The 19,707-nt window shown below is 40.1% G+C and overlaps 1 protein-coding gene across 1 annotated transcript in view; it reads left to right on the forward strand.

The window, feature by feature from the left end:
* Positions 1-4,777: 4,777 nt before the first annotated feature.
* SPINK5 (serine peptidase inhibitor Kazal type 5) overlaps positions 4,778-19,707 on the forward strand; it is a 39,576-nt gene continuing 24,646 nt past the window's right edge. The window contains exons 1-6 of the mRNA XM_089516576.1: positions 4,778-4,829; positions 8,555-8,580; positions 10,112-10,242; positions 12,505-12,568; positions 17,346-17,476; positions 17,563-17,623. Of these exons, the coding sequence (XP_089372702.1) occupies positions 4,778-4,829; positions 8,555-8,580; positions 10,112-10,242; positions 12,505-12,568; positions 17,346-17,476; positions 17,563-17,623 (465 nt within the window). The remainder of the gene's footprint in view (positions 4,830-8,554; positions 8,581-10,111; positions 10,243-12,504; positions 12,569-17,345; positions 17,477-17,562; positions 17,624-19,707) is intronic.

Here is a 19,707-nt window from a genome sequence, read left to right on the forward strand (position 1 = left end):
TAAAACAATTTTGCACACATGAAGCATTATATTCAGCAATAGATATGGGAATTATTATTTTTCTGTATCAGTTGTGTAGCTGCATCAAAGTTGAGAATAGGGTGACTTATAGGTCTCAAATTCATAGGGTTGCCATAGGTCAAAGTCAACTTGAGAGTAGTTAACAACAAGAAGTAGAGCAGCTGCCACACAAATGTGCTTTCACAACATGCTTTCAGGTGCCACTATTTTGACTGTGCTTATGAGGTAGGGGAACAGTCATGTGATGTCTGTTGATTAAAGGAACGTGTGGCCCTTCACATTGAACAAAAGTGTTCATAAGCAGAACTATCTGTAATGATTCTAGGGCTCCGATCCACTCAGTTCCCAGGTCAGCTCAGGCTCAAGAGTTTATCAAGATGAAATGTAGTCACAGGTGCACCAAAACAATGGTTTATCGATCACATGCAGATGTCAAATAGGATTCAGCAATAAAATCTAAGGCAAAGACAAAGCTAGTTCATATCCCCCAGCTGATTGAAGCAGTCCTTCATCACAGCTGCTGCCCACCAAAATCTCTGTGAGGAACAGAACATTTCCCCAGTGGACTGGTTTCCTGTGCTGAGACATAGCTATTACACACCCAAGGTGAGACTGCTTATCTGATTTCTCCTAATTTTTAAATATCCTTCCTTTCTCCTCATTGCTATTGCTCTCTTTGAGGGCCTAAAGACGCCATACAACATCTGATCTTGGAAGATAAGCAGGGTCAGCCCTGGTTAGTACTTGGATGGAATACCTCCAACAAATATCAGATGCTGTAGGCTATATTTCAGAGGAAGGAACTGTCAAAACCATCTCTGAGTATAATTTGTCTAAGAAAATCCTATGAAATTCATAGGGTCACCATAGGTTTACAGGTGACACAGAGTGGATCCTGGCTTATAAAAATTAAAGTAGATACAGATAAACAAATAAAGGGATGTACATTTTCACTTAAGGTATGTCTACACCAGCTGAAAAAATCCAGGTGCATCCTGGAGTATTCTACTCTGGAGTTGCCCTGGATCCACTATGCAAGTGCCACACACACTGGCATAACAGTAAAGTGAAGCTGTCTTGCTATCCAAATATCTTCCTCATGCCATTGCCACTATCTGCACCTCCCTAGCAAGAGACCCTTGCTGGCAATGTTGCTTATGGTGAAACTAGAATGGGGCACTCAGTCATGTGATCAATAAGGAGGCAGTGGAGCAGCTCCTTATCATTGTTCACATAGTGTAATGATGCCAGGCAAGAATGTATTGACAATGAGGGTCTTGGGGGGGGGGGGGACTTGCCTCAGAAGGCAGTGGTAGTGGGGGACCTGGAGCACAAGGGCGGAAGACATTTTCCCTCTCCCACCAGTGGCTGGACTTGGATGGGGAATTGGTGGCAGGCAGCATTGGTTCTTTAAGGATGGCAATGTTTGCCATCCACCTTAATCTGGCCCAATTCCTGTTGTCCACACTCAGGAAACTTTGGATTTCTCTGGAAAGCTCCAGATTTCCTTCAGAAATCCATAGTAACCAACAAGATTTTTAAAAGCAGATTAAGGGCCAGAAGAAGCAGATTTGCTGTGAATACATCATATGAATAGATCATAGCAGATAGTGTGAATCCAGCAGTTTGGACCAGTCTGAAGGACCTCATGTAGACAAGACTTCAGCTTGCTCTTAAATACAAGAAAAGTCTTTTTCAAAATTCATTTTTCTTGCTTCTAGAAAAGAAAGAATTTTTGCATATTTTCGGGGGGGGGGGGGGGAAGGGGGTTGTTTGCATTTCTCTTGTAGAAAAAAATGTCTCCAATAAAGAAAATCCCCCTTTCATATGTTCCTCCAAGTCTTTGCATAAACTCAAGGACTACACTCTTTGCTTGGATGTCCTCCCAACATCCCATTGATCCTTGCTTCTTAGTGCACCTCTGCTTCCCAGAGAGCCTTCACAGCAGCTGCTCCAAAATTATGGAACGGTCTTCCAGAAGAGATCCATCTCATTACCTCCTTGGAGCCATTTAAGAAGGCACTTAAGACAGATCTCTTCCGTCGAGCTTACCTACCTGACCTTGTGTAAGAAACACCTCCAGACCATGTACGAATCTACTGCATTTCCACTTGACGATGAGTTAGTTTTAAGATTAATTCTATTATTTTTATTGATGTATTTTATATGTATTTTATTATTGATGTATGGGTTTTAACGGACTGTAATCCTACCTCGATCCATCTGGGAGAGGCAGGAAAATACAAATTATTATTATTATTATTATTATTATTATTATTATTATTATTCCCATTGGACAGTGCATAGTTGCTGTCCAATGCTGGTGGGACAGGGAGGTGCCACAGCCACACAAGGCTCATCCACCACCAGCTATCTTAGACAGGAATCTGTGATCCACCTCACTTAGCTACTCCTCTGTGGCTACATGGCTGAGAGGAGCAAAGAGAGAAAAAGTGTTCCTGGGGACGGAACACTTTCTCTCTTCTGGACAAATACGTTAGAAGACTGCATAGTTTTCAAAACATTCCTGCAATGAGGAGAAAATTGTACAAATTACTTAATCTTCCATGCAGGAACAATTTAAAACAGGTGCATCCCTAGTTTAGCCATGTTCATTAGCCTGCTGTGATCTGTGACCACAGTCTGGAGCAGGCAGAGTAGAGCTTTTTAGAAGGTTTGACAACCTTTAAAAAAGGTGAAGGCTTGGGCATGCTGTTGTTGTTTTATCAGCGTCTCTACACATAAATGTTAGATTGCTCTGGAATGAAATCTCTTAACTGAACAGGGTCAACTAAAGCTATGAGGTTTGCTACCTCCAGTCTTGTTTATGTATGAGAGATTTTGTTCCCTTCTCAAGAATTTTCCTGATTTGCAGCTCCTGTCCCTTAAGTGAACAGAGTGAGGGAAGTGGCTGTGATTTGTTAAAACCAAGATGTGTGTCTTCTCCGTTCGTAAAACTTTGTTAGGAAAGTGGGAAGGAGAAGAAAAGAGCCACTATAAAAAGCTGATGCCAATCATGGGGGAGGATTTCATTTGGTCTGCATTTTTAAGTCATCCAAAATAATTTGCACATCCTTGACTACTATCCAGATCACAATATAATTATTCTTGAAAATACAGTGGGCCCTTGGTATCCACTGGAGTTTGGTGATGGCGAACCTTTAAGAAGCAGAGTGCCCAAACTGCAACCCAAAAGCCACTTATTTATTGCAAAGTGCCTTGTCCCTCTGGATTTCTAGTAATAAACCCTGGCAAACTCTGTGCTGGGGTGACAGCACATGTGCCCACAGAGAGGGCTCTGAGTGCCACCTCTGGCACGCGTGCCATAGGTTCGCTATCCCCTGTGGATACCAAAATCTTTGGATGTTCAAGTCTCATTAAATATCATAGATAGTAAAATGGTGTCCCTTGTATAAAATAGCAAAATCAAGGTTTCTTTATATATTTTTAAAATATTTTCAAGCCATGGAAGCTTGAATCCATGGATAAAGAATCCGTGGATACGGAGGCCTGACTGTATGCACCTCTTCAAATTATTCAATGGCATTCTTGGCTCAAAAACTGAATATAAGAAAGCAGAGACTGTAAAAGTTATTTTTTGGACATCAGCTCCCAGAATCCCCAGTCATTAGGGAGCATTACATATCTAATATGTAAATTAGAGAAAAATAATAATAAGCACACAGTTTGTGAAGTTTTTTTTTTAAAAAATCACAAATTGGTATGGGAATTGGATGGAATGGAGTTAGTAATTAAAAATGTGTGATACTAATACCACAAAATTAATATCTAGTCTTTAGTAGACACCAGACAAAATATTATTTAACCAAATCATCTGTAAAGGACCTTTTCTTTAACCATTGGTATAGGCATGGGAAAAATGGATAATCTGATTATGTTAAAAAGGGCCTAAATCAAATTGCTAGTCCCAACTAAATCAGATGGATTTACGTAAGTGTTAATTTACCATTCAGCAATTGATTGAATAGTCTTACTGTAGCTGGGGCTAGTCCAGTAAACCTTTTTTTCTCCTTCATTGAATGCATGATGGTACCAAAAAGGAGAAAAATGAAATTTGTTTTAATTTACTGTGAGCTCGGAGCAACACGAGGAAAAAAATAATTCTATGTTGAAAAAACATTCTGTGATTTCTAGAAATGTTCTCATGGTCCTGTAGCCATGCTTATTAAATCTGAGAGCTCCCAGCTAGAACCTGAATTCCTTATTACCTCCATTAAAGTAACTTGACTTGCAGCAGTGCTGAGCTAATCAAAGATCATATCCTGTTGTTTCTGTTTGAACCGGATAATTAAAGTGCAAGAGCCCGCAGCCACTGAAGTGCAGGCTACTAATGTTTCTTATTTCTGTGACTATTTTATGTGTCTTATTAACTGTATTTCTTGAGTGGTGTAGAAAAAAATAATTGATTATCTCTTGGATGGAGAGGCCCACAGCCAGGATGCTCTGCTTGTGCTGGTAAATGTGGTGGCCTCTTGGCAAATGCCTCACTTTGACAAAATCCAGGGTGTGGCTCTCGACCTGTCCCATCCTGATGGAAGTTATGTTGATGGAATCATTAGAATTCAAATCAGCCCTCATCGGACTGGTTTTCATGGCTAATGATGGCTGTTCTGAAGGCTCTGTCGCAAGGTAGGCGGAGAAACTAGTCTCCTGTATCTACTTATACAATCAGAGTTCTTTCTGTAAGGCTTCTTGTGAGCAATGAAACAATAGAAACAAAGCACGCTTACCCACCATGAAGATAACGGGTGTCTTTGTGGTCCTTGTACTGTCCAACTGCTTTGAAGGTAAGTTACATTAGTTATAACTACCACAGGTCCCTGAGGTGAATGTCTTAAATTTGTATCTTTGCCTAAGAAATGGGGTCAACACCATTCAATTCTTTATTCTTTAAAAAAATGGAAAAAAATTATTAGACAAGTGGCTTTTTACAATTAAAACGACAGAAGCAAAGAATAAGAACTATTGAACTTTTTGATTTCACTTAACATTAAGTTTTTTTTCCTAGTTCTTTTGAGAAACTCATAATAGGTATAGTTTTGTTTCTGGCAAAATATATCTTTGATCTTTGGGATGTAGAACATATTTAGTGAAAGCAACTGTTTTTCCTAATGCTCCTTGTTTCTGAGCACTATCCCATTGGACCTTCTGATAAAATTGTCTTTGTCTGCGAAAACAAAGTGGAATTTGCACTGATGCACTGGTGGACCTTAGAATACAGAGGGCCCTTGATATCCTTGGCTCCAGGAGTCCTGCTTCATAGCAAAAACTGTGGATGCTCAAATCCCATTATATACAATGGCCTAGTAAAATGGTGTCCCTTATATGAAATCGCAAAATCAAGGTTAGCTATTTGGATTTTTGGTTTTTTTGGGGGGAGGGTATTTTTCAACCTGTGGATGACTGAATTCATGGGTGCAGAATCCATGGATACAGAGGTTTGGAAACCATTGTCATAGAGAATGGTTTTTGTTTGTGTTTTTGGTTAAGGCAAGGAGATAAAAAGAAGCATGGCTCAACAGAAAGGGCTCTCAGTACATATATTTACATGAAGCAACTAGTGCCAGCACTACAATAGTTTAGCCACAACCAGATGCCCTTTTAATTTGCCAAGGCATTTTATTGGCTGGTTCAATCTCATTTATTGTTTTTGTATTTTCTTTGATTTTATGAGATATGTTGGTGGTTTTATTGATTATATTTTATTGTTTTAACTATATTTGTATGCCACCCTGGTTATCTGCAAGGATGAAGGGTAGTTTTTAAAAGTTTTATTAAATAGGATACATAAATAATAAAATCTTGGTTGTTTGAGCTAATTCATTGTCAGAAAATCTAAGGAATCCTGTCCTTGCAAGCAGTTGAACTAGCTGAGTCTAGACTTTTCAGCTACTTATCACAGATACCTCTTTGGCAAGTGGTTATTACTTGACTAATTTGTCTAAGGCACAGGAGAAGTCGTGGGTGTTAAATGGCAGGATGTGGCAAGTAACATTGCACTGGTCAAGTGGATGGTGATCCCATCTAAACCTTAGATGAATTCTCCTGGCAAAGGGTTTTCTCATGCTTAAAATGTGAACTTTCGTAAGGCTCCATTATCTGGGCTTTGGTCCAGTTTGGAGGTACAATGCAGGGGCTGTTCTTCATGACATCTCCCAGTATACATACTTAATACATTAGCTGACTGATTGTCTTGTATGACAACCCATTATGCCTGTACAGAAAACTATTTGGGAACATGGGGATGTTATACCTTGTTATCTTCCCTTGTGGCTACTGGCTAGAATCAGATGAAGCTTGTCTGTATTTCTGTAAAGGCCTTTGAAATGTAGACATCCTCATTTATCACAGTTGGTTAACCCATTTAAGGAATTGCCACTGAGCTGGTGCACGTAGTGGAAGTTCCATCCTAGTTTCCAGTACAAGCTACTCTGTTTTTAACTCCTACTGGTATCAGAGGTACCAGCCACCCTTATTCTATCAAGTCTTCATGTCTGGCAACTGGAGATTACATGTTCTGAGTTTTTTGTGCAAGTGTTGCATCTTCTTCTGTAGCTTCCTGAATAGTCCTGAAATGTGAGTGAGTGAGAAGTGTCCAGCACACCTTGTATCTATCATAATAATAGGAAGATATCATCATGTAATGGATTAATCCAGCATTGGCCAGATGTGTTCAGTTTAACAAAGAGAGCAGGTGCTGCAAGAGAGAGAAAAAGTGATGGAGGGGGGGAATTGATTTCAAAAGTAGTTAAAAATTTACGGTGAAATGCTGGCAACGTATAGTTTTCTCCTTCACTATTATTATTCTTTACATTTGGTAATTAATATAGCTTTTCCCAAGTTATAGCTTCACCCACTCTTCAAGCATAAAATAAATAAAATAAAATATTCTAGCCAAAATAGAGGCTGTACCACATGCCGTTTTAAAAGCAACTGAGTCTGTGTAGTTGAGGACCCAAGTTTAGTTTTAGTGGGGAAAGGTTCATGACAAATGTTACATTGCACAGCACTTGTCAAGAATATCCCAACCATAAACTTCTAAAATCCATGTAAAATAATTTAAGCATGATGAAGATGTTCACGCTAACTTGCCTTAAATTTCTTATTTTATCATCTATGAATCTAGAAATGTTCAGTTAGTGATTTTAGCATCAGTTTAACTGATAAATAGCCCAGGCCTCAATCTTAATATATCAAAACTGCCCCTTTGGGGAAGCCTGCACCCGCCCCTTTTAGCTCCGGGTTGGGGGCAGGGCAGCCTCACCGGCAGCCCTGCAGCCCCAATCCAGAGTTTTTTCTGGACCACAGAGAAGCGGCAAAATGCCGCTTCTCCATGGCATGGAAAAGAAAAGTCCTTGGAGCTGCAGCCATGGGAGAAAGGGGCCACCTGCCCCCTTTCTCCCCGACGTTGTTCCCGCAGCCGTTTGGTGGCTGCAGGAATGAGGCGCATGCCCTGAAGGACCTTCATTTTGGAGCTTCTTCTCATGCCATAGCCAGGCCACCATAAGCAGCCTGGGACAGCGCAGAGACATCACACACACGCCATGCCATTTGGATGCGGCGCATGCATGATGTAATCATGCCAAACCCCATGTAGATGGGAGGCTGTCATGATTACAGTGCCACCACATACTAGGGTTGCAGGGCATGCAGACACTCCGTCCCTGGGCAACCCTAGTACGTGGCCAGGCTGGCACAAAGCACCAGTCTGCATCGCACCTAAGATACATTTCATTAAAATGAATCATGATCACTTATGGGGATGAGAGAAGACCCAAATGAAAATGATATGTGCAAAGTATTTCCCTTAGCTTAGGTGGCAATAGTAACATAAGCAAACATGGTCTCCCGAATCATGGGCAACAGGATTTCTGCCATCAAGTCTCACCATGTTCATTTGGAAGAAAGTCACACAGATTTCATTAAGACTTTTTTCTAAGTATGTGATAGTATTCTCAGGACCCATTATGGTACAGTGGTTTGAATGTTAGATTAGGATAACTAAGAAACCAGGATCTCCACTTGGCTATGGAAACGTATTGGGTGATTTTGGACATGTCACATTCTCTCAGTCTCAAAGAAAGGCAAGGACAAACTTCCTCTGCACAAATCTTTCCAAGAAGATCTCATAATAGGTTCACCTTAGGGTCACCATAAACTGGAAATGACTTGAAAGCACAAAACAATGATAGCATGCTCTGATTTAGAAGCAATAATTTTGTGCCAGCCTACGAAGCAAGATCTGTGTGAGAAACTGATGTGGCTATGTGTTGTGATGCTCACTCATCTAGTCCTCAATGAATTCTGTGGATGTATATTGTATGGCTGGGCATGTGCATATCTCTAGAGGGTCATTATTTGTTCAAAACAAAGCAGGATGACAACTGGCTAAAGGAATTTTTGATTTAGTGACCACTCATTTAGATTATTAAGTAAATATTGTCCAACAACAAAAACTGGATCTTCATAAGAATTTGCAAAAATTAAAATCTGTGTTTATTTTTTGTTGCAGATGTTGCCAGTCAAGCTAGATACCAGGTTAGTCCAGATGTTTAAGTTCTTTCTAAATCAGTTTGTTAATTCTAATTGTAAACAAAAATGAACCTCCTTAATATTGCTTCAAGCCACTGAATGCTCATTCAGTTTTCTACACAACAAGAATATCATGATTGGGGTCATAATTAGGCAAGTGCTATTGTGATAATGATATATAAAATATTTACCCTAATCTTGAACACAAGCTATCTTTTTAAAGACCAGTATTATTAACTTTTTTCAAATATGTAACCAATTGATTTCAAACATGTAACCAACTGATTTCAGTAGATCTGCTCTAAGTATTGCTAAGGAGCTTATTGCATGGAGAAATACTCCCGATATAGATGTGGGTTTGAAAACTATAAACTGAGTGTTATCATAGACACCAGCAGCTGGGCAAGTGTAGCCTGGATGCAGCCTAGACCCCAGCCACGCTTATCCAACAGAGTTTAAAAAACTGAAGCTCAGATGTTTGAAAAGCCACAGGATAAGTGTGGCTGGGATCATTGCACACACCAGCACTCGCCTGGCTGCTGGTGTGTGCAATAACACCCAGTTCTGCATTTTCAGTCCCGCATCTATATCAGGAGTATTTCTCCATGCGATAATCTCCCATGTCTGACGCCATCTCATAATTTTTAAAGGAAAAATAACTACTCTTTTTTATGTAAATAAGTATGTTGTAAGGTACCAGAGTCAATATTGTTCAAAAACTACAACACTGGTTGTTACCCACATGGGGGAGATTTGATGAGTATTGTCCATTTATGGTATGTGTAATAAACACATTGTTGGAGTTCCAATTGTCCTAATCCAATGTTCCCCCAAAATTTGTAATCTGGGAGAATTTTCCTTATAGTAGGACACAAAAGTCTGTTTTATACCCACTAAGAAACTGTGGCAGAGTTGGTGCCAGGAGAGAGATGGATGGCAAGTACAGTACAAAGCAGCTTCCTTGTGTGCCCTGTGTTGCATTGCTACAGAATCCCTGCCCTATATTCAGTGGCACAATCAACTAGTTAGTTGTCCACCCATGACTTTCATTCATTTTCATGGGTCTCACCAACAGAACCTCTTCTAGAATTGTGAGCAAGGGTGTTCCACAGTGCACAGACATAACACTTTGGTACTCTTTTAGCTGTCATAACTCCATCCTAAGGAGTTACATGAGGCTTTTAGAATTCTCTGCCAGTGACTTCTAATGATGTAATTCAGCATTAGTACACAAGAGTTCAAAGTACAGTACCAAGTTAAAATCCCAGGATTCCAGGGGAGGGAGCCTTGTGTATCAAATGACAATAATTCTATTGTAGACATCACTCCAAATTTGATTTTTTAAAAAAATAAAAACCCTTCTAAAAACATATCACAGCGCTCTTTGGATTTTAAAAGTAGAATTGCTTGGTTAAACCTGGGGATAAGGGAAGAGAAAGTTAAACAGAGAAAATTGCACTGCTTTTCCAATATAAACAGTTTAAGGATTACAGCAACTATAAGTAACGCTAAACACACCTGTTTAAAATCCTTTTAGGAGGGCATGTGCCTTGAATTCCAACCATTATTAGAGAATGGGAATTTGTACTGCAACAGAGACATTGACCCTGTTTTTGGCCCTGATGGCAAGAAACACTCAAACAAGTGTGTCATGTGCCGAGAAGTCTTGTGAGTATTAGAAAAAAAGTGATTGCTTCAGAGATGCTAATGGAATGGCAAAAGCTGTTGTGCTGGTTGTTTCCACTGTGTCTTCTCCTCCTCCAGATTTGTGCCTAGTTTCATCTCCATGGCAGAAATCCCAGGGCTGAGGCAAACATTGCAACCTATAACCCCCAGAGCAGAGAGGACAGTTTCCAAGCCCTCCTTTCCTCCTCCCTACAACCACCAAGACCTACACTTAAAGCAAGTTCCAGAGTCCTGTTGCTGTCTTTTTTCAAAGCTATCACAGGAGATTATCACGCAAGGCTCAAAAAGTAGAATAGAAGCAGGATAGTAGGATCTATGGCAGAGCCTTATTGGATGACATTGTCACTCACCTGTGGCTGGTCAGTAGGCCATCTGTGACTGTGGCACACCTTTTCATAGATGGGTAAAGCCCATCAATAACTTCCAGTCACACTGCTGTTGCCTTCGCCCTCCTGTACAGAAAGCTTCCAGCTGCAGTTCCAGGACTGGGCAGACATGTGGTGTCAATCTCCTTCTCTCTTTCTCGTCCTCTCCCCATTCCCCCTCACCAGTTCTGAGCAGAGTAGATTTTCCTTTTTGCACTGTCTTTTCTTTTTTCTCCCCTCAATATCAGTACCATAGTTGCTAAATTGTGTTAAAAACTGAAAAAATGATGATGATGATGATGATGATGATGATGATGATGATGATGATGATGATAGGCATGCTAGGTAAAGCAATAAGTAAGTCAGGAAGATGGAGTTAAGGAGCAGTTTAGGAAAGAAAGTGTGGGACGAGTGATGGCAGCAACAGCCCCAGTCCCACAATTAAAGGCATGTGCAAAGAGGACTGCTCCCAATCTGGTATGTATCTGACTCCTTTCATTAACATGATTGTAGAAATAATAGGGCTCATACGATAATGTTAAAGAGTAGCAGAGGAACTGTAGTGCACATAAAAGAATCATGTCAGCATTTAGCTCCAACATAACATACAAAGAGAAGTGAATCAGATTTAGTGAGTCAACCTTTGTCAATACAGAGAAAGATGGGCTCCAGTGGAGGTTGAGGGCTTTTGTGTTACTGGTGGGGTGAATCCATCACTACTTTATTTAAGACCTTAAAGAAGTTACCTAGAATGTTGAATCCTTTCCCTCAAGTAACTTCTTTAAGGTCTGGGGTGACTTCTTCCTTCTCAATTCCACATTTGTAGCATGATCAAGGCTCACTTGCTTAATCTCTCTCTGAACTAGATCTGTATCTGTACAAATGGATCCTCCGCCATAAAAATTATCACCCATATATTATCTTCTGTATCTCACACAAATATAAACAGATACCAGGACAAAGTTCAGAGAAAATTAGCAGTATTTTAGCCCCATTGAAACATAACAAGTCCTACTGACTTTAGTAGGATTGCATGGACTGAGACCATCAATTATATTATAGTAATGGTACCCTCATTTAAGTACCTGATTGAGGACTGTGAGTGTCTTCATACTGCAGAATTAAAGAGGTTTGACACCACTTTAACTGTCATGAGTCTATTGTACAGAATCCTGGGATGTGAAATTTGGTGAGGCAACAGAGCTCTCTGACAGCACAGGCTGAATACCTCACCAAACTACAAATCCTAGGATTCTGTAGGATAGAATCATGGCAGCTAAAGTGGCATAAAACTGTTTTAATTTTGCATATTGATACACTCTCAGTAAGGAGGAGTCCTTAGATGTAAATATTCAAAGCAAATAGCATTCATTACTGCCTTTAAAAATCTTGATTTCTTCAGTTGTCTTGCAGATGTGGGTTTATTTAGTTATTTAGTACATTTTATATCTCATATTTTGTTTATTGTAGAGCTCAAAGCAACATGTGTTCCATGTGAAGAAATGTGTGTATGAAGAAAAAATATGCAGAACTGTTTCTGCATCTTATTTCACTGCCTAAAACAAATTGTTTCACACAAACAAAGTATCCCCACTGAATCCATGGAACGTACATGGGTGTTGATTTACCAAGTTCCTTGGATGCAGTGGGACTATTCTAATTGGGACTAACTATTGGATTTAGGCCAATTCATGCTACAGGTGGCCTATAAGGCCACCAAATATTACAACTCCCAGCTTGGTTGTGCTAGCTGGGGCTGATGGGACTTGGAGGCCATCAACATTCAGAGGGCCTGCAGTTCACTGCCCTATGCTACATTGATATACCCTTGATATTCTCCATTCATAACATCTCTGTGCTTATTGTTCTTCATTAATAGGAGAAAAAGAGGATTATCTGGAAATGATGGAAGAAATGGGCCTAACGATTCTTCTTCAGAAAAGGTGGGGAGGGACTTTATAGACACAGATTGTTACTACAACTTGAAAACTTTTATACCTTAAGGTTGATGTTATATTGTTATGTTTTGCTTTTGACTCAGTGCTTTGGGTATTGCATTTTGTGGGGTTTTTTTTCCTGAGAGAAGACCAGTGGGGTTTTTTTTTTGTGATTTAGGATTATGGTTCAGTTTTACAATGTGCTAGTGAGATTAGAGTCAGGATATTGAAGTGCATTTTAGCTGGCCAAATGGCTGTAATAAAGTTATTATAAGTGCAGTTTAGTGAAAGAATGAGGAGAATACATATAGGCTCAACACACACTGCAGAAATAATCCAATTTGAGACTGCTTTAATTGCCCTGGCTCAGTGCTAGAGAATCCTGGGAATTGTGGTTTATCATGGCACCAGAGCTCTCTCACAGGGAAAGAAGGTTAAACATAACTCACAAAACAACAGTTCCCAGAATTCCCTAGCACTGAGCCAGGGCAGTTAAAATAGTCTCAGGCTGGATTATTTCTGCACTGTATTTTAGACCATAGAGGCCTGGGATGTTTTGTGGCAATTTGGGTGACATCTTCTTTCACAACACACTTGTGGGATATGAGTAGGGTACTTCAAGATGAGCCAGATTTCATCAGACAATTGAGTACCAGGTTACATGCACCAAAAATCTTGAAGAGAATAAGAACAATAGTAACAGTTTATTATTTTGTTCTTCCCATTGCCAGTTCCACCTCTCCGTGCAAAAACCAGACCCCACAACCATGCAAGGGTTTTAAAGATTACCAAGCCTCACTTGAATTGGGTACAGGGCCAGACTGGGAACCAGTGAAGTCCAGAGCTTGAAAGAGGTACCCCTTTGGAGCATAAGAGGCAGAATCCCCTGTCAGAAGTGGCCATGGTGACTAGATGAACATGGGTGTTGTGGTCCAAATAAGTAACTTCTCCTGGCTCTAGTGAAGCTGGTTTAGTCTTCTTGTTATCCGATCTGAAAGGCAGGATCCTGTCAATACTGTAGCTGAAGCACCATGCATGAATGAAAATTTCCAGATGTTTTCTATACACATAGAACATGTAGCAGTTATCCAATCTGGTTGTCATCAAGAACACTGTTAAGATCAGTTTTGCCAAAGAAAAGGCACAAATAGCACCCTGTAAGCAGTCAATAATCCAGGAAGAATGCCAGCTTCAAAACTGTCCCTAAGCTATGGACTGTATCCAGAATGAGATAATCATTTACTCTTACGATGGCTTTGTTTATGTATAACAGTACTATCCTCATGAGTGGTAAAAGTTTCAGATTGTTAACTCATAGGCCACCATTCATGAGGTCCTCCCCAGTTTCAGGAGAGATTCATGCTGGAAACATCAGCATATTCAGGGCACTTCACCACAAAGGTTTCATGTTAAACAGTAAGATAGCAAGCTGTGGGTCAAGGTATCCAAGAAGTTTAGGATAAGCTACACAGACTCCCTCTGTTTTATACTGAAATCATAACAGTCCAGTGAATTGGGCTGTTCTGAGAGATAGGGCCTGTACAGACAGGCCGAAATAAAGCTGCTTTGCTACTTTGGAGGTATGCTGTTTAAATGATGCATGCATCCTAAGAGGTCAGTAGCCACGCCAAAGCCATGCTCCAGTCCTAAGGACAGGACCACAGCTTTGACACAGCTTCTGGCCTCTTAGGATGCATGTATCATTTAAACAGCATACCTCCAAAGTAACCCGAAGCAGCTTTATTTTGGCCTGTCTGTAGGACACCATAATTACTGGCCCAATATCAGCCATTGGGCCTCATGAGTGTTCAGGAAGGTCAAACTAAGTATCCTAATATGACAGTCTGCTCACTGCCTACCTGCTTCTGTACAGTGAAAGCAATTCAGTGAAACAATAGCTCCAGGTTTCTCTGCCATGTGGTAACTCAAACCTGAAACTGCCTTAGCCTGATTTTTTTTTTTTTTTGGAGGGGGGGGGGTTCTGAGAACCACATGGTAGTGGAGCATTTATACTAGGTCCCTATTACCTTTCTTTGACAGGGACTGGAATCCTGTTTCCATGTACCAGGGAGCAAACATCTACTGAACTCAATAGAACTTATGTCTCTCTGATCAGACATGCATAGTATTCCAGTGTGAGACTGTAAACTCACCAGGGCAGGGCCAGTCCCGCCTTCCATGTTTGTAAAATTCCAAGCACATTATTGGCACTCAGTTAATGTTTAGTGGAGTAATAGCTAGGGCAAGGTGTGAGACTAAGGAGAAGAAAGCCTTAATTGCACCTTATCATGGCCAATCCTTTTCTTACACATACACATATTTCTAGAGAGCAAATCCTTTTATTGATGGGCTCTTCTTTCCTAAATGGGTTCTTTGTTTGAATTGCTTGGATTAATTCATTATCACCATGCTTGCTGTTTTGCCATCTAACAGTTGTTGTGGTAAAATGTTTAAAATATGTTTCTAGTATTTCACTCACAACAGACCTTGACTGGAAAAAGGAACTTTCAAGATGGAAGTGGGTAGGAGAAGGATCAAGTATCAGCCTGCTTCTTTCCCCATTCAAGTTGCTCCCTCTCATTGCCACTTTAACTAAAAGAGGTAGAAAAAGTTTCCAAACCTGACCTGGCCACAGGACATGTAGTGCATTAAAACCAGATTCAGTAAAACACTAGCTGAAATCAATGTGGGACAAGTAACTAACTGAAATCCCATTTCATAGAATCATAGAATCATAGAGTTGGATGAGACCACAAGGGCCATCCAGTTCAACCCCCTGCCATGCAGGAACTCTCAATCAAAGCATCCCTGACAGATGGCTTTCCAGCCTCTGTTTAAAGACCTCCCAGGAAGGAGACTCCACTACTCTCTGAAGGAGTGTGTTCCACTGTTGAACAGCCCTTACTGTCAGGAAGTTCCTCCTAATGTTGAGGTGGAATCTCTTTTCCTGTAGCTTGCATCCATTGTTCCGGGTCCTGTTCTGTGGAGCAGCAGAAAACAAGCTTGCTCCCTACTCAATATGACATCCCAAATATTTAAACAGGGCTATCATATCACCTCTTAACCTACTCTTCTCCAGGCTAAACAACCCCAGCTCCCTAAGGCGTTCCTCATAGGGCATGGTTTCCAGACCCTTCACCATTTTAGTCACCCTCCTTTGGACACGCTCCAGTTTCTCAATATCCTTTTTGAATTGTGGTGCCTAGAACTGGACACAATATTCCAGGTGGGGCCTGACCAAAGCAGAATACAGTGGCACTATTACTTCCCTTGATCTAGACACTATACCTCTATTGATGCAGCCTAGAATTGCATTGGCCTTTTTAGCTGCCTCATCACACTGTTGACGCATGTTCAATTTGTGGTCTACTTGGACTTCTAGATCCCTTTCACATATAGTCTCCTTAAGCCAGGTATCCTCCAGCTTGTATCTATGCATTTCGTTTTTCTGCCCTAATGCAGTACCTTACATTTTTCTGTGCTGAATATCATTTTGTTAGCTTTGGCCCAGCTTTCCAGTTTATTCAGGCCATTTTGAATTTTGATCCTGTCCTCTGGAGTGTTAGCTACTCCTCCTAATTTGGTGTCATCTGCAATTTGATAAGTATGCCCTAATTCTGTCATCTAAGTCATTGATAAAGATGTTGAATGACTTGGACAACAGAATTAAGGGCATACTTATCAAATTTGCAGATGACACCAAATTAGGAGGAATTTATTTTAATCAGTTTCTTCAAAGTGTCTGGGTCCAATCTAGTTTATTGAACATATTTTTAATATCTGCAAGCAGCTAATGCATTAACAAAATCCATAACAAATATTATACAAATACAGATATGAAAAAGCAAACCCCATGAAATCTCAAACAGTAGGCACAATTAATCTAATGTTAAGCATGTGTTGGTTTTATTACTTTATGTAGGTAAGATATATATGTATTCAACTCTTTCACTTGAAATCAATGCAAACCTCTGCTTTGTATTCTCTGTGTGACTTAGGCCTTGTTTGCGTGGGTCAAAAGGCTTATTCTGCCTGTTCCCCTCACCCCCACAGTTTAGGCCTCATCCTGTTTGGATGACACATGGCCCAAATCTCAGTTCAAGTGTGAGCAGTCTAGATGATATCCAGCACATTCTGCACTAGGAATGAGGGGTAACGGGGTTAAAACAAATGTTGAAAACCTTACTTGTTGCTCTGGATCTTTTTGGAATATCCGGAGCCCTCCATTTCCATACCATGGCAACTGTTTGCATGGGCATTCTGCCCTGGGTTGCTCAGTCTGGGGTCAGAACAAGGCAACCAATATGTTACTGTTGCTGGGCACCGTGTTCTGACCTCAGAAGCAAGTGACCTGCAGCGGCAGCAGAAGTACTGTGTGGCCCAGTGGGATGCCCATGCAAAGAGTCAATGTGTCATGAAAATGGAGGTGAAGGTAACAGGATCAGAATATTCTGGGCTGCACCTGGAGTATTCTGGCCAGTGCAAACAGGGTCTGAATCATTTTCTTTATTATTAACATAAAATGTACTTCACTACAGAAAAAAGCTTGTTCTATGGGATTTCATACAGGCAAAGTTGCAGTGACATTGTGTTTATTCCATAGAAAAGCAGGGTATAAAAAGAATGAATGAATGAATGAATGAATAAATGGTCCTCTAGTGGACCTTAACACTCAGCTTTAGCTTTGTTTTTTAATGCTGGTATGATGACAACTCATGATATGATGACTCTGTGTTCAGTTAGACCACAAAAGGAAAGTGAACCTTCTTTTTCCACTGTGCAGGATGATGACTGCAGTATATATTGGCCTTATTTCTCACGTGGGGGGTATGCCTGCACCAGAGAGAATAACCCAGTTCGTGATGCTTCCGGAAAACAACATAGCAATAAGTGCATGATGTGCCTTCAGAGGTTGTGAGTAAACTATGTTTGCTTTTAAAATTGCAGCAGGCCACTCTGAACTACCACCAAATAAAACTTCTCAAATTCTTTTCTTGCAGCAAAAATGGAGGGAAGATGAATTCTCTTGGAAAGAGGCAGCCACAAAATGGGAACAATGAGGTTAGATCACACTTTTTCCAGAATTGTACCTTAGCCAGTGGTGTTACTGGGGGTTGGTGGGTGTGACACCACTGTTCTTCAAACATCTGCATTTTGGCAGAAGTGGGCTGTGGAATTCCCCTGTATCTCTTTAAAATGCTGAAGAGATGGTGTGAGTGTGGTGAAGCGCAGTAGGAGGAGAAAGGAGAAGCCATGTTTTTTTAAATTAAAAATTTAAATTTAATTTTTTAAAAAAATTAAAAATTCTTTAAAAACATCAAATTTTACCAAATTTTCACTTTAACCACATGAAATTATGTGTATGAATAAACACATTTATTATGTGTGTCTGATATTATAATTTATATATATAAATTTAATTTTACAAGTTTTTTATGTCACAACTATTACCATTATTTTCAGTTATATACTTTATATATATTATAATTTATATAATTTATATAATTTATAATTTACTTATAAATCATAATTTCCTTATAATTATGATTTATAGGTAAATTACTACAAAAACCATTACTAAGGATTCTGTATAGTGTAGTATGGGAAGAGGTGACACCATAAGTTACCGTAGTTAATAATAATAATAATAATAATAATAATAATAGGTTTTATTTATATACCGCCCAATCACTGGGAATCCGAGCGGTTTACAATAGAGGGGATAACAGACAGTTCCCTGCCCACAGGCTTACAATCTAAAAGACACGACACAAAAGGAGAAGGGAATGGTGAGGGGGGAAGGAATCAGGTCCAGTTGGTGATAACAACCCTAGTGATGCTACTAACCTTATAATTAAAATCCTGCTTTTCTGGCCAATGGTAATCAAGAAGGAAAGTGGGCAGGCCATACCTAAAATATTTCAGCTGAGATCTTTCTGTGCCCTGTTGTTGTTGTGTGACTTCAAGTCATTTCTGACCTATCTATCTATCTATCTATCTATCTATCTATCTATCATCTGTTTTCTGGGCACAATTTGTTCAGAAGAGGTTTGTCTTTTCCTCCTTTGAGGCTCAGAGAGTGTGATTTACTCAAGGTTACCTAGAGGACTTCCATGGTCTAATGGGGATTTGAACCCTAATCTCCCAATGTCTTACTCTAGCATTCTAACCACTGCACCACACTGGCTCTGCCTGTGCCCTGTATTTGCATAAAGATATAACTTGGTTGTAGAAGACTCCTCTGTGAAAGGCCCTACACAACTTATCTCTAGACTATTTGGAAGGTTGTATTTTCCTGTATGAACCTGCCAGAGTTTTTAAGTTTTACAGACATCAGGGGAAGGCTTTCTCTTAGTCCCATTACCATCACAGGATCGCTTGGTAAGGACACAAGAGAGAGCCTTCTCAGTGGCCACTCCCACCCTCTGGAACTCACTCCTGCGGGAGGTTAGATTAAAGTGCTGTGATTCCATTTCAGCTGCCATGTCTGCATCTTATGGAACCTTGGTGTTTGTAGTTTACAAAGGTGGTGCTAGAGGAACTCTCCGGCTGAGAATTCTAAACACCCCTCCTCAAATTGCAAATACGGCCTAAATACACTAAAGGCACCAGATCCTGTCTGATCTTGGAAGCTAAGCAGGTTCAACCCTGGTTAGTACTTGGATGGAAGGCCACCAATAAATATCAAGTGCTCTGGGCTATATCTCATTGGAAAGAACTGGCAAAACGACTTCTGAGCATTCATTACTTAAAAAAAACCCTATGAAATTCATGGGTCATCATAAGTTGACAAGCAACTTGAAAGCACATACATATACCTATAAACTGCAAATCCCAGGATTTCATAGGATGTTTCCATGACAGTTAAAGTGGAATCAGCCCTCTAACTGTGCAATGTGAAAGATCCCTAGGACTGTCCCCTTTTCTTTCACCTGAGAGTTTCTTTAAAGTTTAAGGTTGGACAGGTACCACATGTTCATTTCTATGCTTCAAATAAAGGTACTTTTTGCATGTGGACAGTGCAAATGGAAGAGAAATTTGATTCAGTTCCATTTTCAAGAATTCACCAAATGTCACAAATGTTCTTATTTAGGATGGAAAGGGCTTGATTTTTTATTTTTTTATTTTTTTAAAGTGAAACTGAC

Source organism: Sceloporus occidentalis, unplaced genomic scaffold (genome assembly GCF_023333645.1).
Source record: "Sceloporus occidentalis isolate IW3139 unplaced genomic scaffold, rSceOcc1.0.p SCAF_1, whole genome shotgun sequence".
NCBI lineage: Eukaryota > Metazoa > Chordata > Lepidosauria > Squamata > Phrynosomatidae > Sceloporus > Sceloporus occidentalis.